General features: G+C 47.3%; 1 protein-coding gene across 8 annotated transcripts in view; it reads left to right on the top strand.

Annotated features, from left to right (window-relative positions):
• The window catches only part of CEMIP (cell migration inducing hyaluronidase 1), a 179,021-nt gene that overhangs the window by 91,486 nt on the left and 66,890 nt on the right, over positions 1–20,645 (top strand). For 6 of the 8 annotated variants that reach the window (XM_063638629.1, XM_063638627.1, XM_063638628.1 and 3 more), the window contains 5 exons: positions 6,685–10,099; positions 14,810–14,956; positions 15,800–15,938; positions 16,987–17,223; positions 20,252–20,431. In XM_063638629.1, coding sequence (XP_063494699.1) covers positions 9,901–10,099; positions 14,810–14,956; positions 15,800–15,938; positions 16,987–17,223; positions 20,252–20,431 — 902 coding nt within the window. In that variant the 5' untranslated portion in view covers positions 6,685–9,900. The remainder of the gene's footprint in view (positions 1–6,684; positions 10,100–14,809; positions 14,957–15,799; positions 15,939–16,986; positions 17,224–20,251; positions 20,432–20,645) is intronic. The other 2 variants (XM_055277471.2, XM_055277473.2) reach the window with 1 other exon arrangement.

Genomic DNA, 20,645 nt, shown 5'->3' with positions numbered 1-20,645 from the left:
TCGAGGAGTATCTTTGTGGCATTCTCTGTATTTCCTGAATCTGAATGTTGGCCTGCCTTGCTAGATTGGGGAAGTTCTCCTGGATAATATCCTGCAGAGTGTTTTCCAACTTGGCTCCATTCTCCCTGTCACTTTCAGGTACACCAATGAGACATAGATTTGGTCTTTTCACATAGTCCCATATTTCTTGGAGGCTTTGTTCGTTTCTTTTTATTCTTTTTTCTCTAAACTTCCCTTCTCTCTTCATTTCATTCATTTCATCTTCCATCACTTGTTTTTTTTTTTTTTTTTTTTTTTTTTGAGACAGAGTCTCGCTCTGTCGCCCGGGCTGGAGTGCAGTGGTGCAATCTCGGCTCACTGCAAGCTCTGCCTCCCGGGTTCACGCCATTCTCCTGCCTCAGCCTCTCCGAGTAGCTGGGACTACAGGCGCCCGCCACCGCGCCCGGCTAATTTTTTGTATTTTTTAGTAGAGACGGGGTTTCACCGTGGTCTCGATCTCCTGACCTCGTGATCCGCCCGCCTCGGCCTCCCAAAGTGCTGGGATTACAAGCGTGAGCCACCGTGCCTGGCCATCTTCCATCACTTATACCCTTTCTTCCAGTTGATCACATTGGCTCCTGAGGCTTCTGCATTCTTCACGTAGTTCTTGAGCCTTGGCTTTCAGTTCCATCAGCTCCTTTAAGCACTTCTCTGTATTGGTTATTCTAGTTATACATTCGTCTAAATTTTTTTCAAAGTTTTTAACTTCTTTGCCTTTGGTTTGAATTTCCTCCTGTAGCTCGGAGTAGTTTAATTGTCTGAAGCCTTCTTCTCTCAACTCATCAAAGTCATTCTCCATCCAGCTTTGTTCTGTTGCTGGTGAGGAACTGCATTCCTTTGGAGGAGGAGAGGCACTCTGCTTTTTAGAATTTCCAGTTTTTCTGCTCTGTTTTTTCCCCATCTTTGTGGTTTTATCTGCTTTTGGTCTTTGATGATGGTGATGTACAGATGGGTTTTTGGTGTGGACGTCCTTTCTGTTTGTTAGTTTTCCTTCTAACAGACAGGACCCTCAGCTGCAGGTCTGTTGGAGTTTGCTAGAGGTCCACTCCAGACCCTGTTTGCCTGGGTCTCAGCAGCGGTGGCTGCAGAACAGCGGATTTTCGTGAACCGCGAATGCTGCTGCCTGATAGTTCCTCTGGACGTTTTGTCTCAGAGGAGTACCCGGTCGTGTGAGGTGTCAGTCTGCCCCTACTTGGGGGTGCCTCCCAGTTAGGCTGCTTGGGGGTCAGTGGTCAGGGACCCACTTGAGGAGGCAGTCTGTCCGTTCTCAGATCTCCAGCTGCGTGCTGGGAGAACCACTACTCTCTTCAAAGCTGTCATACAGGGACATTTAAGTCTGCAGAGGTTACTGCTGTCTTTTTGCTTGTCTGTGCCCTGCCCCCAGAGGTGGAGCCTACAGAGGCAGGCAGGCATCTTTGAGCTGTGGCAGGCTCCACTCAGTTCAATCTTCCCGGCTGCTTCATTTACCTAAGCAAGCCTGGGCAATGGCGGGCGCCCCTCCCCCAGCCTCACTGCCACCTTGCAGTTTGATCTCAGACTGCCGTGCTAGCAATCAGCGAGACTCCGTGGGCATAGGACCCTCCAAGCCAGATGCAGGATATAATATCCTGGTGTGCCATTTTTTAAGCCTGTCGGAAAAGCGCAGTATTAGGGTGGGAGTGACCCGATTTTCCAGGTGCCGTCTGTCACCCCTTTCTTTGACTAGGAAAGGGAACTCCCTGACCCCTTGCGCTTCCCGAGTGAGGCAATGCCTCGCCCTGCTTTGGCTCATGCACAGTGCGCTGCACCCACTGTCCTGCGCCCACTGTCTGGCACTCCCTAGTGAGATGAACCCAGTACCTCAGATGGAAATGCAGAAATCACCTGTCTTCTGCGTTGCTCATGCTGGGAGCTGTAGACCGGAGCTGTTCCTATTCCACCATCTTGGCTCCCTCCCCCAGGTTGACTTTTCATTAGGACATATCTGGTTTGCTGGGAGGGTCATGTGCGTTATTTAGATTTCAGTGCCTCTTGCACCGGGGGATGGGACTGGGGGATCCTTGAGGGTGGGGATCTTACTTTCCTTTTCCCCCAGCACCAGTGTAGTAGCCACCCACAAGGTAACAATGTGAGCTGAATGAATAGGAGGATGTTAAATAGTTTCAGAGCTACATTTCTCCCAACTGCAATTGCCAAAGGCTTTGGAACCATCCCTCCCCTACAGCTGATTGGTGGGGTGAGGAGGGATTTGGACTTGATGGCACGGCAGGATCAAACGGGATTCACTCTGCCATGCTTGGAGATAGAGTGAGTCCGTGAGGGTGAATTTCTGTTATCACAGGGAACTGTAGCATCTCTCCTCTTTGTCTCTGTAGGGGGTTCCCCATTGGAAATTTCCCATATCAATGTATTTTAGGAAAAAGATAATTTAAGACTCTTGGCTGGGCACGTTGGCTCATGCCTGTCATCCCAGCACTTTGGGAGGCCGAGGCAGATGGATCACTTGAGGTCAGGAGATCAAGACCAGCCTGACCAACATGGTGAAACCCCATGTCTACTAAAAATACAAAAAAAATAGCCAGGCATGGTGGTGGGCGCCTGTAATCCCAGCTACTGGGAAGGCTGAGGCAGAGAATTGCTTGAACCCAGGAGGCGGAGGTTGCAGTGAGCCAAGATGGTGCCACTGCACTCCAGCCTAGGTGACAGAGCGAGACTCTGTCTCAAAAATAAATAAATAAATTAAATAAGCCAGGTGTGGTGGCACATTCCTGTAATCCCAGCTACTTGGGAGGCTGAGGCAGGAGAATGGCATGAACCCGGGAGGCAGAGGTTGCAGTGAGCCGAGATCGCACCATTGTACTCCAGCCTGGGCAACAAGAACAAAACTCTGTTTAAAAAAAAAAAAAAAAAAAAAAAGACTCTATGGATACATAATAGGTACCCAAGGCATGTGTTTACTATCCAAATAATGATTTTAAGTGTTGCCTCAATAGAAACAGAAGAAGGAATAAATAGGCCTAGTCTTCCCCTCTCTCGCCCTTCCTCCTCCCAAGCAAGCAGAGTGACAGAGAAGATGACATGTACCGTAACTTGAGCTCAGATAGCAATTCCCCTATCAGATACTGGTTCAGGTTTCCATTTAGTTGCTCCTAATCAACATGAGCAATTCTCTTCTACTCTGTGGGCCTCAGTTTACAAATCTGTAAAATGGGGAGGGCGGGGATGAACTAGATCCTTGCTGCTTAAAGCATGGTCCACCAACCAGCAGCAACAGCCTCCCCTGGGAGTTTGTTAGAAATGCAGAATCAGACCCTACCCCAGACCTGCCCTATCAGAATCTGCATTTTAACAAGTCCCCTCCCCTACATTGATAGGCATAAGAAAGTGCGTGCTGGAATAGGTGTCTTATTTCAGCTCCTAACTTCTGTGAGCCTGAAGCTAAACTACAAGATGTTTTATTTTTAGGAATTAGAAGCACAGTTTCTGGAAGAGAGACCAGGCTTTGGAGGGCCTCTAGGGTTTTTGGTCTTCGCAGCAATGGGAGAGGTCTGGGCAGGTGTGTTTTTCAAAAGGTAAAAGTAACTCATGCCAGAGAAACAAGTTTCTTGCAGCATCGTGGGATGCCCCGATCTGCAGAGGCAAAGGGTTTTCTAAGTGCTTCTCTCCAAGGATGCAGGCCGGGGTGCCCTGTCCCTGGGCTCCCTGCACAGCAGTCCCACACATCCTGTCTAAGGAGACTGTGCTTTGACAGCAAGCCCTCTGAGAAAGGGCTGGCAGGAGGGAGCTCAGGGCTGCTGGAAGTTCCCCCTGGCTTGGGACTCTTCCTGTGTTTATCTGTGATCCAGAGGGGTGCTTGGATTGTTCTGTCTCCCACTTCCTTCTCTCTAGGGATACTGTGTCAGGACCAAGTGACCAGAGAGATGCATTTCTCTGTCAGGAGACAGCTGGGCCTGGGGAGGAATAAGTGGCAGATGGAGGCAGTGGGGCATGGGGGGTGCGGTGTATTTGGCTGCCCCTTACCTGACCCAGGAGAGGAGGACAAGGCTCTTACTGGGCAATGTCAGAGAAGGGTTTCTGCATCACAATTTGTCAGGGAAGATTTCTGTCCTGTGTGAACAAGATCTCTGAGCTCTGCTTTCCTGTTTCTGTGGTTTCTGGTGTCCACAAAGGTGCACTTTTCGGTCCTTGGCAAGAAAAGGATCTTAGTGGACCCTGTGCAGGCGATCCAGTCCTCCAGGAGCCGTGGCATGGATTTAAGAGTCCATGAACAAGAAACCTAGGTCACAAAGGAAGGGGGAAACATAGAAGCTTCCCTGGCCACCACAAGAAAGCTGGAGGGAGATTCTTGCCCACCTTCCCCCAAGCTCACCCAGGCTTGATTTCAAGATCATTATTTTGTCTACCAGGGGCAGAGAAATGGCTCAAATCAAGCATTTACTCTTCCCAGTAAACCTGGGTGAGAGATAGGCAGGGAGTGGTGTTATTGTTCCCATTTTATAGAATGTGGGTTCTGGAGCCAGACCACCTGGGTTCAAATCCTGACTAAGCCACCTACTAGCTCTGTAACCCTTGGCAACACCTCAGCCCCCAACCCAGACCTACAGAATCAGAATCTGCATTTCTCAGCAAGACCTACAGAATCAGAATCTGCATTTCTTAGCAAGTTTCCTGGGGAAACAGGTGCACACTGAAGTTTGAGAAGTGCTGGCTCTATAATCTCTCATATTCCTACCAGCACCCGTATTCTGAGATCCTGAGATTATACTGCAAATAGTTTAATCCTTAGAAGCACAACTTCTGGAGAAGAAAGGCAGGCTTTGAACTTTGTCACCTACTTCCTGTGTGACCTTGGGCAAGTTATATACTTTGTGCCTCAGTTTCCCCATCCATAAACTATAGATAATAATGATACCTAGCTCAGAGTATTGCTTTGAGATAGTAAATTAGTCAATATATGAAAAGTGCATAAAGCAGTGCCTCGCACCTAACAGGACCCTGGTAGTGTTTGCTTCAGTTATTACTATTGTCATTACAGGTGAGAAACCTGTCGGCTTCAGAAAAGCTAGGTGATTTACTCGAGGATGCTGTATTAGTTTGCTAGGGCTGCCATAACAAAGTAGCATGGACTGGGTGAATTCAACAACAGAAATGTATTTGCTCATAGTTCTGGAGGCTAGAAGTCTGAGATCGAGGTGTCAGGAGGGTTGGCTTCTTCTGAAACCTCTCTCCTTGGCTTGTAGATGGCTGTCTTCTCCCTGTCTCTTTACATGGTCTCCCCTTTGTGTCTGCATCCTAGTCTCCTCTTCTTATGAGGACACCAGTCATATTGGATTAGGGCCCACCCATATGACCTCATTTTACCTTAGTTACCTCTTTAAAGGTCCTGTCTCCAAATACAGTCACATTCTGAGGTACTGGGGGACAAGATTTCCACATATGAATTTGGGGAGTGCACAGTTCAGCCCATAACAGATATATAACCATTAAGTGACATATAAGCCTAAACAAAACTGTGCCCAGAAAATTCACAAGGGTGTGGTATTGATTCCAAAGCCTGCCACCTCTCAACAGGAGAAAAAATGACTTATATTCTCATATGTCATTTTAAGGGAAGTGTCCAGAGTCATTAGGCTCAAATAAAATATTTCCCTTGAACTTTGCTAAGTGAAGCAAGGAGTGACTATCTAGATTGTGCTATCCTGTCAATGGTACCATCTCTTTATTTTCCTTTGCCTAAGAAGATAGCGGCTTGCCATTTGGGAGTGCAGTTCCTTGTGTACTTGCCTCTCTCTCCTCTTGCCAGTAAGATACTCGAGAGGCAGGATTCACATCCGATTCCTCTCTGTACCTCCCAAAGCTCCTACTCCAGAGACCAGTGATATATATGAGTTGACGTTTTTCAAGTTAGTATATCTCAGTTGACCCTCACAACAATAACTCATGGTTATCAGTAGTAGTATTATTCCCATGTTCACAATGAGAAGGCACAGAGAGATTGAATGGGCTGCCGGAGGTCACACAGCTGATGAGAGCCAGAGTTGGAATTCAAACCCAGATTTTCAGGTCCCATCTCCCATCTCTTCTCTCATGCCACGGACTGTCCTTGAAACCACGAGCCCTCATGGCTTGAGCACTGACCACGGGTCAGTGTCTCTTGATTCTCAGTGACCCTGGAATTTACAGTGCATCATCTCAGCATTACAGACTTTTAAATGGGGTACAGGTGTCCAGATGGCACCCTCCATGTGAGCTGCATGGCTGGGATGACAGACTCTGGAGCTCCTGCTCCTGACTACCCCACCGTCCTGCTAGTCACTGAGCTGAACCTTGCCTAGGTTTGCCTAAAGCAAGAATCACATCATGCAGGGTGGGTAGGGATGGGGATGGCTGTCCCTCTGCTGTCTTATCCCAGGAACTTCCAGGTCACCCTGCAGGTCTCATCTCGCCTCCTGCCTCACAGCTTAAACTGACCCTTTCTCTTACCTCCTGCTCCCTCTTCTTCCAATAATCCCTAGAAAAGATCCTAGCTTCTGTACCCTCTCTGGGCAGCAGGAATCCTCATCCCCATGAGGTTGAGGATGCCATGGGAATGCCTTGCTCTGCAGCCCCTCTGGAGGCTCCTGTTAACACTTGGCTCCTCTTCCCCTGTCTCCCCTTGCTCTGCAGGTGACAAGCCCTGGACTCTGGTGCGGCTGGGCCTGGGGCTACCTGAAGGGAGAGCAGAGACTCAGGTGCCCGGTGAGCAATGGCAGTGAGGAGAAGCAGAGAGCGACGCCAGCAAGCAATGCCTCCTGCCCCTGCTTTTGCTCTTGTGTCTCTTGACCCTGTGAAGCCCAGCAACCACGGGGACTGAGCAGCAGTTGGACTTGGGGGCAGCTGAGCTTCTGGAAAATTTTAGCTTGTTATTGTGAAGACTTGTGGAGTATCCCAAAGTGCTGGCTTTCGGAAAAGGGTGCCTGCATTTTCTTCTGCACGGGCTCTGCTGAAGGAGTTTGCTGCACCCTTGAAGGGACAGGCCAGCTCAGGTCCTCATGGCTCGATCTCTGAGCAGGCCTCTAACCCAGTGAGGACAGCGGTCAACCAGTCTCCAGCTAACAGCTTCCTGCAGAGACTTCCAGCATTGTTAGCTAACATGCACTCTTCTGAGGCCTTCAACAGCTGGAAACTGTTTCAGGACTATCTTGCCAGCTAAGAAGCGGAATCCCAGTTCTTGTTGCCAGGAAGCTTTTAATGGCCAATGGAGAATGCTGTCCTCCCTTGGTGAAAGAATTCCCAAGAGAAATTTGGGAATCTTTTAGGATTCACTTCAATGGAATGTTTCTCGGGACATGTGTCTTCAGGCACTGGAAGCCACTTAGGGGCAAGAAGGCACGGATGACCCCTTGCTCAGCAATGTGAGATTAGCCTCTTTGGACAGGGGCAATCTCCCTGCCCCCAGTGGCTTAGACAGCTGGCTCTGAGACATAGCAGAAGGGCTCACAAATGTTAGGAAAAGGGGGTTGAGCATATTCCTCCATGTGGAATTATTTTTGCATTTATCCAGAAAGTGATTCTTTTTTGGTCTTTGAAATCACCTGTGATATAATTAGAAGATGTCAGAGCTTCAGTGTCCATGTCACCAAACTCCCCACTTGGTACCTGGGAAGTCTGAGGTCCGCAGAAGGCAATGTCTTAATGAGGGTCACCCAACAAGTTAGGGCAGGAGGGATGTCCCCACCCAGCCTACCTCCCATACCCTGCCGCCTCCAACCTTGCTGCCTGTCATCTTCCTTTACCAAGGAAGGGCTCCTCTGAAGCCATGATGATTTGGGGCCCTTTGGCAGCAGACAGCAAACTATTCATACCTTTGGTTTTTCTAAACTGGTGGAGACCTGAGACCAGGGTTCTGTTTTTTCCATGAGGACCATGAAATGCTCCTATTCCTGGTGTTCCCTTCTTTCTCTTGCAAGGAGCATGAAATGGAGCACTCCTCTTCTGGGGGCCATGGGAAAGGAGCCATTCCCAGATGCTGTGATTCATGACTTCAGCAATCTGGCTGAAGTGACTAGGATGGGCCCTGTTGTTTTCAGCAGAGCAGGCTTGGGTCAGGCAGGGTGGCTGTTAAGAGGACACAGCCGCCATTGATTCTGGGAGTATCATGTCCTCCCTCCCCCGGCCTCCCAAGCACACCTGTGTGGGAGGTCCCAGGCAGCGGTCCCAGTGTGCTCCTTTCAGTCCCCTTGCCTGTCCCAACTCGCTGAACTCACACAAAGAGCTTCACTTTGAACCGAAAGGTCAGGGGTGATCAGATTTTTCACTGAGCTGATTCAAAGGGAGGAGCCTGGGCCGGGTGAGATAGATTTTGGCCCTTTTCTCAGTGTGGGAGAGTATCTGTTTCTTCCTGGGCACAACTACAGTCATATTCAGAGGAGGAATTGGGGAGATGGCATAGAAGCTGAAGCTGGCCACCCCCAAAGCCCATCTAAGTTCTCTATGTGTGCTACAGAGGGCTTGCACAGACATCTCTCCAAGTGATATTATAGCCTGAAAAGGAAATCCCACATCTTTTCCTTTATTAAGTTCCTGTCTCGAGGTTTACCTAGACAGATTCCCATAGTAAACTTCTATATGAGTAAAAGGAAAACAAATAACAGTGGCTTAAATAAAATCAAAGTTTAATAAACTAGAAGTTTAATTCAGGCGGGGTATGGTGGCTCACGCCTGTAATCCCAACACTTTGGGATCACTTGAGGTCAGGAGTTTGAGACCAACCTGGCCAACATGGTGAAATGGTGTCTCTACTAAAAATACAAAAATTAGCCTGGTGTGGTGGTGCATGCCTGCAATCCCAACTACTGGGGAGGCTGAGGCAGGAGAATTGCTGGAACCCAGGAGGTGGGAGTTGCAGCGAGCCAAGATCCTGCCACTACACTCTAGCCTGGGTGACACAGCAAGACTGTGTCTTAATAAAATAAAATAATAAAATAACTTAATTCTCTCTCAATAAAATGAGTCCATCATCTAGAGTATTTTGGTTCTACACAGGGTCAGGGCCTAAGTTTTCTCTCTGCTTGCATTGGCATCCTCAGTGCATGCATGGCTCCTACTATATGGCCCAAGATAGCTGTTGAAAATCCAGCCATCACATCTTCCTTCCAGCTAGCAGGAAGGAGAAGAGAGAGAAGAAAGTCTCTCTGTCCTTCCTTTAAGAGAATTTCCTGGAATTCAAACACTACACTTCTGCTATATTGGCCAGAGCTGAATTCCAAGGCCACAACTAATGCAAGGGAGACTGAAGAATGTAATCTTTATTCTAGGTAGCCATGTGCCCAGATAAAAACCAGGGATTCTGTTACTGAGGAAGGAGAAGAAAACGAATATTGGGGACAATTAGCTATCTTTGCCACATCTTCCTCCTAGATAGATAAGAAGAGGGCTTATAACATGTGGGCATCTATATTTATGTTTCCAATATTATTATCCAGGACTGGATTAGAAGCATAGACTGATAATGTAAAGGTTAGAAATCAGCCAGTCCACACCCTCATTTTAAAGGTTAGAAAACTGAGATCCAGAGAGATTAAACAGATCATCTGAGATCACACAGCGAGTTGGTGGAATCTAATTCCCAGCTCATGTTCAGTGGGAGTATTTTTGTTCTGCTCTGTTTCTTAAGAAAAAAGCTTCATTCTGGAGGGGAGGGAGTTTTGAGTGCCAAGGATGAAATTCCACCCGTCACTCGGTCTCTGAGCTGCAGGACAACGGTAGGATTTTCATGCCCCAATCTGCCCGGCCTTGAGTTGTGGCAGCTGGGGAAGCCACTGGTGAGGACGCCGCACTGGAGTGTGGGCTGGCTGGAGTGTGCCCATTCTGGCACTGCCTGTCCCGTGTCTGTGCGTGTGCATGTGGCTCTGTCTGTCTCCATGTCGGCCCTGTATACTGACTCCAGCCTGCCAAGGCTGCATGTCTGACTCTGTGTGCTTCTCTTTCAGGGAGGACGCTGCCAGGATGGGAGCTGCTGGGAGGCAGGACTTCTCCTTCAAGGCCATGCTGACCGTCAGCTGGCTCACTCTGACCTACTTCCCTGGGGCCACATCCACAGGTGAGCACTGCAAACAGATGGACCTCTGTATCTCAGCATGGAAGGCACGGCCCCTCACTGGAGCAAGGCTGCTGTTGGGGGAGCCAGGAGAAGGAGCCATGGGAGTGGGTCAGGGTGCCTGGGCCTTGGCCCGACCTTACTAAACTCCTTGGTCTCCGGCACGTTTCATCCTGGGCTTCAGTTTCATCATCCACAAAATGAAGGGGTTGGACTAGAATCAGGGATTGCAAACTCAGTGCCTACAGGAGCCAGGCACCCGATACAAATGAGTGAAGCTGACCAGGTAGGGACTGTGGTCAACTGGAGAACTGAGGCCCTTCTAAAGGGAAACACTGTTCTCAGTTCTAGCCAGTTGCTACTGTGGGAAGGTGGGTCCCCTTTTACAGGATCTGAATTTTTAAGAGAAGCCAGACATCTAGAGCTTTATGTAAAATCTCCCTGGTTTTTAAATGTTACCAGTGAATTCAACATGTACAAGCCACTCTAAGAGGCTGTTAAAAAAAAAAAAAAAAAAAACACATATCTGAGAGATATCTTTCCAACTCTGTCTGGACCACCTGGTCTCAATGCTCCCTTCCTGCTTTGGTGTCATAAGATCTGGGTACATTAAAGTACTTTTCAGTCCTAATGCTCTAAGCCAGGTTTAGATCTATTTTTCTATCTCAACATTGTCAGCTTTTTCTTCAAGTGATTTTCAATTAACATCTAGAAGTGTAAGGTAAGTTTCCCTGGGCTACAGGAAACACTGATCAGATAATCCAAACTTGGGACAGAAGACAGTGAGAGACAGGGACAATTTTTAAATTTCAAATGGGGGTTTAGTGCTGCAATATTATCATCACCATTGATTGCTCTTGTATTAATGCTATTTTTATGTCCATTGAGTTTGATGCTTTTCTATAAGAATAAAGAACCTTACATTGAATTTATATTTTGTTTTTATCAACCCATTGATAGAAGAAAATAATTGATAACTAGTGAAATTCCTTCACTGTGATTTTTTGAAGAATCTTTCTGATCCTTAGGGGACATAGCAAGTAGCTTTTTTTTTTTTTGAGATAGGGTCTCACTCTGTTGCCTAAGCTGGAGTGCAGTGGATATGATCATGGTTCACTGCAGCCTCTACCTCCTGGGCTCAAAAGATTCTCTCAGATTAGCCTCCCTAGTAGCTGGGACCACAGGTGCACACCACCATGCCTGGCTATTTTTTAAATTTTTTAGTAGAGACAGTGTCCCACTGTGTTGTCCAGGCTAGTCTCAAACTCCTAGGCTCAAGGGATCCTCCAGCCTTGGTCTCCCAAAGTGCTGGGATTACAGGTGTGAGCCACCATGCCCAGCCAGTAGTCCTTATTTTAACTTTCCAGGCAATAATTGGCTATATTACCTGAATTCATTCATTTATCTTTCTTTCATTTATTCAATTAACAAACACAAAGCAAGCATTGACTCTGTGCCAGGAACTGGGTTTGGGTTTATCTTTTAGGGTGACTTACCCTAAAAGTGATCCACCTTGGAGAGGTACCCTCAGGTACTTCCCTTGATTATTTCTTCCTGCATCCTGGCACCTCTCTTGCTGTTTGCATATCAGCCATGTGGAAAGGGGCTGAGCCTCTGGTTCCCTCTGGCCTGTGCTTTTCTCTGATGTCAGAGGGATGTAGAAGCCAACCCTTGCTATTCATGCTCCAAGTAGGTCGGGCTTGCACTCCCTCTCAATCCCGCTTCTAGTGGCCCCTCCTGGAAAAGTGAGGGTGGTTTCCATGGTGATAGTTCAGCAAAAGCCCTGGCCCTCTTTAGACACTTTCTGATTCATACAAATGAAAAGCCACTGACACTGGCCTTCACCGAGAGGAAAATGTCCAGCTCCAAAAAAGGAGTGTCCATTCAAGGCCAATCTTGCACCTGCTGTGCTTTAGCCGTGGTGTCAGAGCTTCTGGAGAGCTGGGATGTATGCTCACACAGGTCAGACTGACCACCTCCAAATCCAGATGCAAAGTCTATGCAAACTCCTGCACTTGGAGAGTGAAAAGAATAGTCAGGATTGTCCTGGCAGATGCGGACTACGAGGCTGCAAGGCTTTGTCCAGTGGAGTTGCAATGGCTCCTTCCCAGCATATTCTTGGCTCCTTGCCTGGACCACTGGGATCCTCAGTTGGCCACATATGTTCCCCACGTGGCTGGGAATTCACCACCTTGGAGCCTGACACTCTCGTCCAGGACTTGCTGGAAGGCAGCCCAGGGCCTCTGACTGGCCCCTACTGGAAGCCAGCCAAGCACCTGACCCCGTCTGGAGATAAAACCAGCAGTGAGTTTCACAGCCCAGCCTTCATGACCATCCTTGGCTGCTCAGTATCACCGCAGAGAGCCCACCCCACCACTGGCGACTCTGCTCCTACATTAAAATGGAAAGTCCACTGATGAGCAAGCCCACGTCTTCCCCCATTTTTTCCTTTTGTTGCCACTGCTTGAGCCCCTTGACATTTACAATAGCTGGAGGAGCTACTTTGGTGAAACTCCAAAAAACGTGAAATTCTTTTCTTAATGAAAGAGATCCAAAGCCTGCACTAGGGCTGACAGCAAGGCAGAGGGAGCCTAGAGGAGGGTTGTTATGGGGCTGGAAGCGGGGATGAGGATGAGACCCAGCAAGCGGACACTGAGTGCCTACACTCTGCTTTGCAGAGAAGAGAAGGGCCAGTAGCTGCCTTCGGATGGGCAAAGAGGACAACTCAGTGTGGGTGTGGGGTCCGTTATCTGGTGCTTGTTGAGTGCAGATGAAGGGGGAACTTCCAGTTTTCCTTGACATATATAAACATGGGACAGACACTCTTACTCTGGAGATAGCTGAACAAAAATCAAGGAGCATTTAGAACTGACATGCCCGTCATTGCACTGTATTAGTCTGTTTTCACGCTGCTGATAAAGACATACCCGAGGCTGGATAATTTGTAAAGAGAAAGAGGTTTAATGGGCTCACAGCTCCACATGACCGGGGAGGCCTCACAATCATGGTAGAAGTGAAAAGCACATCTTACAGGTCAGCGGACAAGAGGAAATGAGAACAAAGTGAAAGGCAATTCCCCTGATAAAACCATCAGATTTCCTGAGACGTATTCACCACCACGAGAACACTATGGAGAAAACCGCCCCATGATTCAATTACATCCCACTGGGTCCCTCTCACAACACATGGGAATTGTGAGAGCTACAATTCAAGATGAGATTTGGGTGGGGACACAGCCAAACCATAGCATGCACTGAAGCCAGAATCCCTCCCAGGGTTCATGGCACCTTCTTTGCTCGAGAGACACAGCCTTTCCTAGGCTCCCTTCTGCAGGGCCTGAGCTGTGAGCTTGCTTCCATTCCTTCCAGTACTTGCCCCAGAGTTTCTCATCTGAAACCTTGCCCTGCTATGAGCTTACCTGCACGTCACCTTCCCACCTCCTCATCACCACCCCGGGTTGATTTGAAAGCTACTGTTTCATACTTAGCACCCTCTGGTCACAGAAAAAAGGAGGGCACTGGGGCTTGTTCTTGGAGCCAGTTCATTCTTGTCTGGTTTTGTCCATTGTCTCTTCCCACCTGTTTCCCTCTGGATTTTCCATGCTATTGATGGAGATTGTTCCAGTTTCTGTGACAGTGCCAGTCCTCCTCGCTCAAGCCCACCTCAGGACACTGCCGGGCCAAGCCTTGTTAGCCATGTGAACATTGAGACTCCTTCCTGTGCTTCTAAAGAGGTTAGGGAGAAGTGCCTCTGCAATACCCACCCTGGGTCTTTTTAGGCTCAACTAAACATTCACACTGGTGACCACATGTCACACTGGTCATCAGACTGCTTTGGAAAATATAGAATAGGAAACATAGATGCCATCAGAGCAGCATCAGCCTCCTCTCTTCCATGGGAGTGGTCCTGGCAGCCTTCCAGACAGCCATCCAGAAGCTATTCTCTTTGGTTCTCTAGGTGACAGCTCAGGTGAGAGGAAATCAGACTGTAACTGGACAAGTGTGGAGACCACCGTGTCTTAGAAGCCTCATGCCCCACTGGAGCCAGTAGCAACTCCATAGATGTAACTTTCAGGGTTCTTGCAAAATGTCCCATTATAAGAGTCACTGCACTCAGGGAAGCCTACAGTGTGACATCTCTACCATGTATAAATATAAACTGTAGTTCCTCCCAGTTTAGATGATATTCACCAATCGGGTCACTTTGTTATAAACAATGTTGCTAGGTAACGATTTATATAATACTATCTTTCTCAGGTTTCCAGGGGAACAGAGCTAGAAAATTAACCAAAGGTCTAATTCTCATGCAGAAAGGGAAAGAGCTTTATTAGCTATTCAAATGTTGCTTTCCAGAAGACAGAATGTCTTGGAATCTGAGTAGTCTAGGTAAATCATTGCATAACTTCAGAGCTTGGAATGTCCTGAGAAGCCATCTGGTCTACGCTTTATTTTGTAAATGGGGAAACTGAACCCAGAAAAGGGAAGTGACTTATTCACAGATATGTGATGAATTCATGCGAAATATATGACTGGTCCCCAAGGTTCCTGCCTCCTATGTCAGGAGGTCTCTCAGCTCTCTAAGGTCTTGCTTTTAGCTCTAAGAGAGAAGAGGCAGGGGCCTTAAAGATGCATGGGAGCCCCCCTTTTGGCCTGTAGCATTCTTGCTTGGTGAAGCTGGTAGATGGGAGCAGTGACATCTGTCTGTCCTTGGTAGTGGCTGCTGGGTGCCCTGACCAGAGCCCTGAGTTGCAACCCTGGAACCCTGGCCATGACCAAGACCGCCACGTGCATATCGGCCAGGGCAAGACACTGCTGCTCACCTCTTCTGCCACGGTCTATTCCATCCACATCTCAGAGGGAGGTAAGCCAATCTCTCTCTGCTGCTCCCTCTTCCATCCACTGCCCCAGAGCTTAGCAGATAGGATGCAGGTTGCTATGAGCTCAGATGGACAGAATAAACATCACATGCTTTGGGTTCACGTTGGCATTTGGTTGTTTGAGATAACCATCAGCTCTGAGCTGTTAGGAATGGCTTGTCGGAGGTCCAATCTTAGTGAAAGGAACATTTATAGAGGGAACTCCTTATTAGTGTTTTGAGTAATTCTGTTTATCTTACCTTCAGAGGCCTGGTCATTGAATGCAGTACATGCAGTGATGGCATTTGACCAGACAGGCATTATTTACACATTGCAAAGAGAGAGCATAGAAAAGTAATTACAGCCAGCCATCTATATCTGTGGGTTCTGCTCATGAATTCAACCAATTCCAGATTGAAAATATTCCAAAATATTTGCACCTGTACCAAACATGTACAGATTTCTTCTTGTCATTATTTCCTAAAAATACAGTTTAACAACTATTTATACAGTATTTACATTGAACTAGGTATTATAAACAATCTAGAGATGATTTCAAGTATATGAGAGGATGTGCATAGGTTAGGTGCAAATATGCAAATACTATGCCATTTAATTAGCTACTGGAACATCCATGGAGTTTGGTATCTGGGAGGTGCTGGAACCAATTCCCTTCAGATACTGAGGGATGACTGTACTTGTACACCAAGTATAGAAATGTTTGGAAGATATGCCTTTTTACCTGCCCCGGTGAGATTGGGAGTGCTTAGGGAGTCTGCCCTTGGCTTTGATATAACCTTACCCTTAATACTGTGTTATTAAACCTCCCCCCAATGCTACCTCTTCAGGCAAGCTAGTCATTAAAGACCACGATGAGCCGATTGTTTTGCGAACCCGGCACATCCTGATTGACAACGGAGGAGAGCTGCATGCTGGGAGTGCCCTCTGCCCTTTCCAGGGCAATTTCACCATCATTTTGTATGGAAGGTGCGTAGACCACTCCTACAGATCAAATGCTACCCATGGATCTGACAAGAGGGAGACTTCCCAAGACAGAGAGAGAGGCAAGAGGGCAAGCTTGCCTGTAAGATAGGAATCATTCTGTCCTGCCAGATGGGGATCATGAACAAGACAGACATGGCGATTTGGGAGAGCTGAAGTCCATAAGGCATGTTATTTATAGTGGCCTGGATGCTGTACTTGTTTTAGAGACGGGCCTGCCAGCCTTTCAGCCACCTTCCAATCGTGTCATGTTCAGGGAGGCTCTGCAAGTGTTTATATAATAGGCTACGATAGACAAGATACAGGAAAATTCCATGTGGTACTTGCCCCTGGCTGTGTTCCTTCTTTAAACAATTAAGAGTGCTAAGAAGTGAGAGCCAGGAATGCACAAGGGTATGCAGTGCATGTCCAGGTGATTCCGCATCTGATATGGACCAAAATACAAAACACTTAGAACTGAATGGAAAATGTGCCAACCTGTGAACTAATAATTGGCACGTCTGCTTGGCCCTGAGGGCTTTATTTTGGTCTGGCTTACGAAGACTGGGTTGCTAACGTTTTTGTTGTTATTGTTGTTGTTGTTGTTTTGAGATGGAATCTTGCTCTGTGGCCCAGGCTGGAGTGCAGTGGCATGATCTCAGTTCACCACAACCTCTGCCTCCTGGTTCAAGCAATTCTGGTGCCTCAGCCTCCCAAATAGCTGAAACTACAGGCGTGTTCCACCATGCCTGGCTGATTCTTGTATTTTTAGTAGAGATGGAGTTTCATCATGTTGGCCAGGCTGGTCTTGAACTCCTGACCTCAAGTGATCTGCCCGTCTCGGCCTCTCAAAGTGCTGGGATGACAGGCATGAGCCACAAGCCCAGCCACTAGTGTTATTTTTACTGACCTTAGGTGATAAAAGTGTGACTGGCTCTATGGTGGCCACGGTAGGGGGTCAGGGAGCTGAGCTGTGACTCCCAGGTTCCCTCTGGGTTCAGTATCCAGTAAACAGATGTGTCAGCCAACTTTGGGAAGCTGTTTTCTCTTGCAGGGCTGATGAAGGTATTCAGCCGGATCCTTACTATGGTCTGAAGTACATTGGGGTTGGTAGAGGAGGCACTCTTGAGTTGCATGGACAGAAAAAGCTCTCCTGGACATTTCTGAACAAGACCCTTCACCCAGGTGGCATGGCAGAAGGAGGCTATTTTTTTGAAAGGAGCTGGGGCCACCGTGGAGTTATTGTTCATGTCATCGACCCCAAATCAGGCACAGTCATCCATTCTGATCGGTAAGGTTTGCCTTCACTTAAACGTATACTCATTCATTCAAAGTACACTTATTGAGTGTTCTCCCTGGCCAGATGCCACTCTAGGTGCTGGGAGAACAGCAGTGAATGAAACAGATGGGAATCCCTGCCTTCAAGGAGTTCTGTCCTTTCCCAGGCGTTGGCCTAATGATGCTGAATTGAAGAGGATCAAGCATGCCCACATATGTACACACAACGTAGTTTCAGATTGTGATAATTTGTAGTAAGGGGGAAAAAAGACAGAGTGAGATGCTAGAGTGTAACTAGGGAAGACCACTTTGGATAGGGTGGTAAGGGAAAGGCAGCGTAAGGACGCAACATTTGAGCTGAGAAATGAAGGGTGAGGATATGTCAGGGAAAGAGTGTTCAAGACAGAGAGCAAGTGCAGAAGGCCGGAGGTATGAAAGGGCATGACATTCTCAAATGACGGAAAGGCCACCAGAGTGGTGGGAGCACAGCAAGTGGCAGAAGAGCAGCATGCAGTCACATGGGAGTTACAAATGGGGGTGGGACAGGACCTGGGAGGCTGTGGTAAGGAGGTGGGTTTTCTTCTAAATGGGATGCAAAGTCACTGAAAGGCTTTAAGAAGAGCATGATCTGATTTAAAATCACTTTCTGGCTGCCATGTAGAGAATGGTTTTCATTGTGGAGGCAAAAGCAAAGACAGTGCAGGGGGTTAGGAAGCTTCTGCTGCGGTCTAGGCAAGACATGGCAGTGGTGAGGACCCAGAAGGAGTGGCGGCTAGTGGATGTACCTGAGAGATGTTTGGAAGGCAGCATGGGCAGGTGTAAGCCAGCAGATTCTGCCAAGGCTGGACCTGCCCTGCAATCCCAGGGGCTCTCATCCTGGCCCTTCAGAGGGAAGGACAGAGGTGGGGTAGACAAACAGGGACAGAGCTATCCTGGGGATGCTAGGGAAGGGAGACAGGCATTCCTCAACAACAGGGCCCGAGCTGTGGGTGTCACCATGAAGGCAGCAGGAGCCAGCTGCGGTCGAGGGCAGGGTGGGCAGGAGCTGAAGTGCTTGCTGGTGCTCACAGACACCCAATCTTGCCAGTAAACATTAGTACCTATAATAGTCACTGGACTTTCTCCCCGCAAAACACTGTTCATCACTTTACCTGTCAAATATACTTCAATCTTCATCAAAATTCTGTGAGGCAAGTTCTGTTATTATCCACCTTGTAGAGATGAAAGCACTTAGGTTCACAGGGCTAAATTTACTCAGTCACAAGGTTGGAAACTGTTGGAGATGGGATTCAAACCCAGGTATGCCTGTATTGCCTCCACGGATAACGGCTGACACCTTGATTGACACAAAGTATGTCAGGGAGCCCCTGCCTTCATACTAGAGAGGATGTCCTCTTCAATTGTGTGCTGATCTTTTTGGTGCTGTTTCTTAAGTACAACACTGTTACTTGAAGAGATCCAACTTAAAGTTTATTTACTGACCTGTTAATGAGAAGTGATCTGGACAGATGCTGTGGAGATGGCAAGGACAGAATGTCTGCTTGTTCTGAATGTCTTTTGCTTAAAGTATGTGTTGGAGATCTCAATAATCTGATAGATGAATGTGTATGAGTAAAGATATTAATAAGCGCACGCGCACACACACACACACACACACATACACACACAAGTAAATGCAGGCAAAAGTCATCTGAGAAGGTTACTTAGAGAAGTAGGAACTTAGGTCAGCTCTTGAAAGGTAGTAGGTGTTTGATCAGGTAGAGAAAAGGTGGGAAGGAATGACGAAGACAGGAGTGGGCGGGTGAGGTGGTCACTGGGCACCGAGAAGCACTAGGCTTGCAGCAGGAGCTTCCTGGGGAGAGTCAGTGGAGGGCGCGAGGTTAGGTGGGGCTGGATCCGATTGTGCCAACAGTTGGAAACAAGTGTGAGGACCCAGGTGCAGCTATCCAGCTACCACCGGTACCAACACTGTTTTTCTTTTCCAAAAACCTCCTTAGATTACTTTTCCAGATTCATTTTAGAACTATTTTCCTTAACTTCCAAGACATACTCTTTAGGAATTTCCACTGTAATTGCACAAAATCTATATCCTTACATGGAGAAGAGCTGGAATCATTACAAAATTGTGTCTTTGCTTTGTAAATTATTCTCACCAGGGGTATAGATTTTTTGTGTGTGATTTGTATTTCATGGATATTTTATGTGTATGAGGGTAGGTTATCAGTCAATTTGGAGATTATTAATTCTTGCTATTATATCTGCTGTCTAACATTGCAAAATCTGTATAGTACACTTAAAATTTTAAGAGGGTAGATCTCAAGGTAAGTGTTCTTACCACAATAAAGTAAAATAATTTTTAAAAAGTAAACAGGAGAAAATAGCAATGCAACAACATTTACAATACTCAAATGTTATATGACTGCTACTGTGTGAATCAGAGATTACATTTTAATGATTCTAAGATGCATTATCATAAGAATCATGAACAGGTCAATAAATAAACTTTAAGTTGGATCTCTGCAAGTAACTCTGCAAGCTGCTCTACGGGTGGGAGAAGGGATTTGGGATAGTCTCCATGTCATTTCCAAGAATTCTGGGATTGGTGTTTTACTCTGGATCAGAGATATAAATTCCTAATGCCCTAGCTATCGGAACTATCTCCTAAAGTCAGGCTCTTGCAAGAGGCATGATCCTCTGCCTCCAGGATGAAAGGGGAACATCAAAAGGCCTAGACCTCAAGTATGTGACCCACTCAACATCCTGGAGCTTGAAGTCTTCACTGCTGCAATCATTTCTTTGGCATTTTACTCAGCGAATGAACATTATGGTCAAGTCAAAACCCTTCTTCTTGGATATCACTGTATGGTATGCAAAATAGTGAAACTTGTTTGCTCTTTAAAGAAAAGGCTTCCTTCTTTAAGAATCGCAGCCCTGGGATCATCGGATAGCATGTTAGCTGTCGCAGCACAGACATGTGCTTAGAGCTCTTTGTTTCGGCTGCTGTCAAGACTATTCAGATCTCTTCTCTCTGCCCTTTTAAGGTTTGACACCTATAGATCCAAGAAAGAGAGTGAACGTCTGGTCCAGTATTTGAATGCGGTGCCCGATGGCAGGATCCTTTCTGTTGCAGTGAATGATGAAGGTTCTCGAAATCTGGATGACATGGCCAGGAAGGCAATGACCAAATTGGGAAGCAAACACTTCCTGCACCTTGGATTTAGGTACTGCCCCTCACTTTGGCTTCCACTGGGCTCTGGGACATTAAAGCCACCCTATCCCACTGAGAATTTACCTTTCCCATCTCCCTCCCCACAGCTGTACCATCCTAAATGACCTACTGGATGCAGGCATTTGCATTTGACATCTGTATTTGGCATATTTGGGAATTGTTCTTAAAGAATGCTTGTTTTTTCTTACAAGCATAGTTCACTCAAA

The sequence above is a fragment of the Symphalangus syndactylus genome, chromosome 5 (genome assembly GCF_028878055.3).
Source record: "Symphalangus syndactylus isolate Jambi chromosome 5, NHGRI_mSymSyn1-v2.1_pri, whole genome shotgun sequence".
NCBI classification, from domain to species: Eukaryota; Metazoa; Chordata; class Mammalia; order Primates; family Hylobatidae; genus Symphalangus; species Symphalangus syndactylus.
The sequence above is the reverse complement of the archived record's forward strand: the minus strand, read 5'-3'. Positions and strand labels throughout refer to the sequence as shown.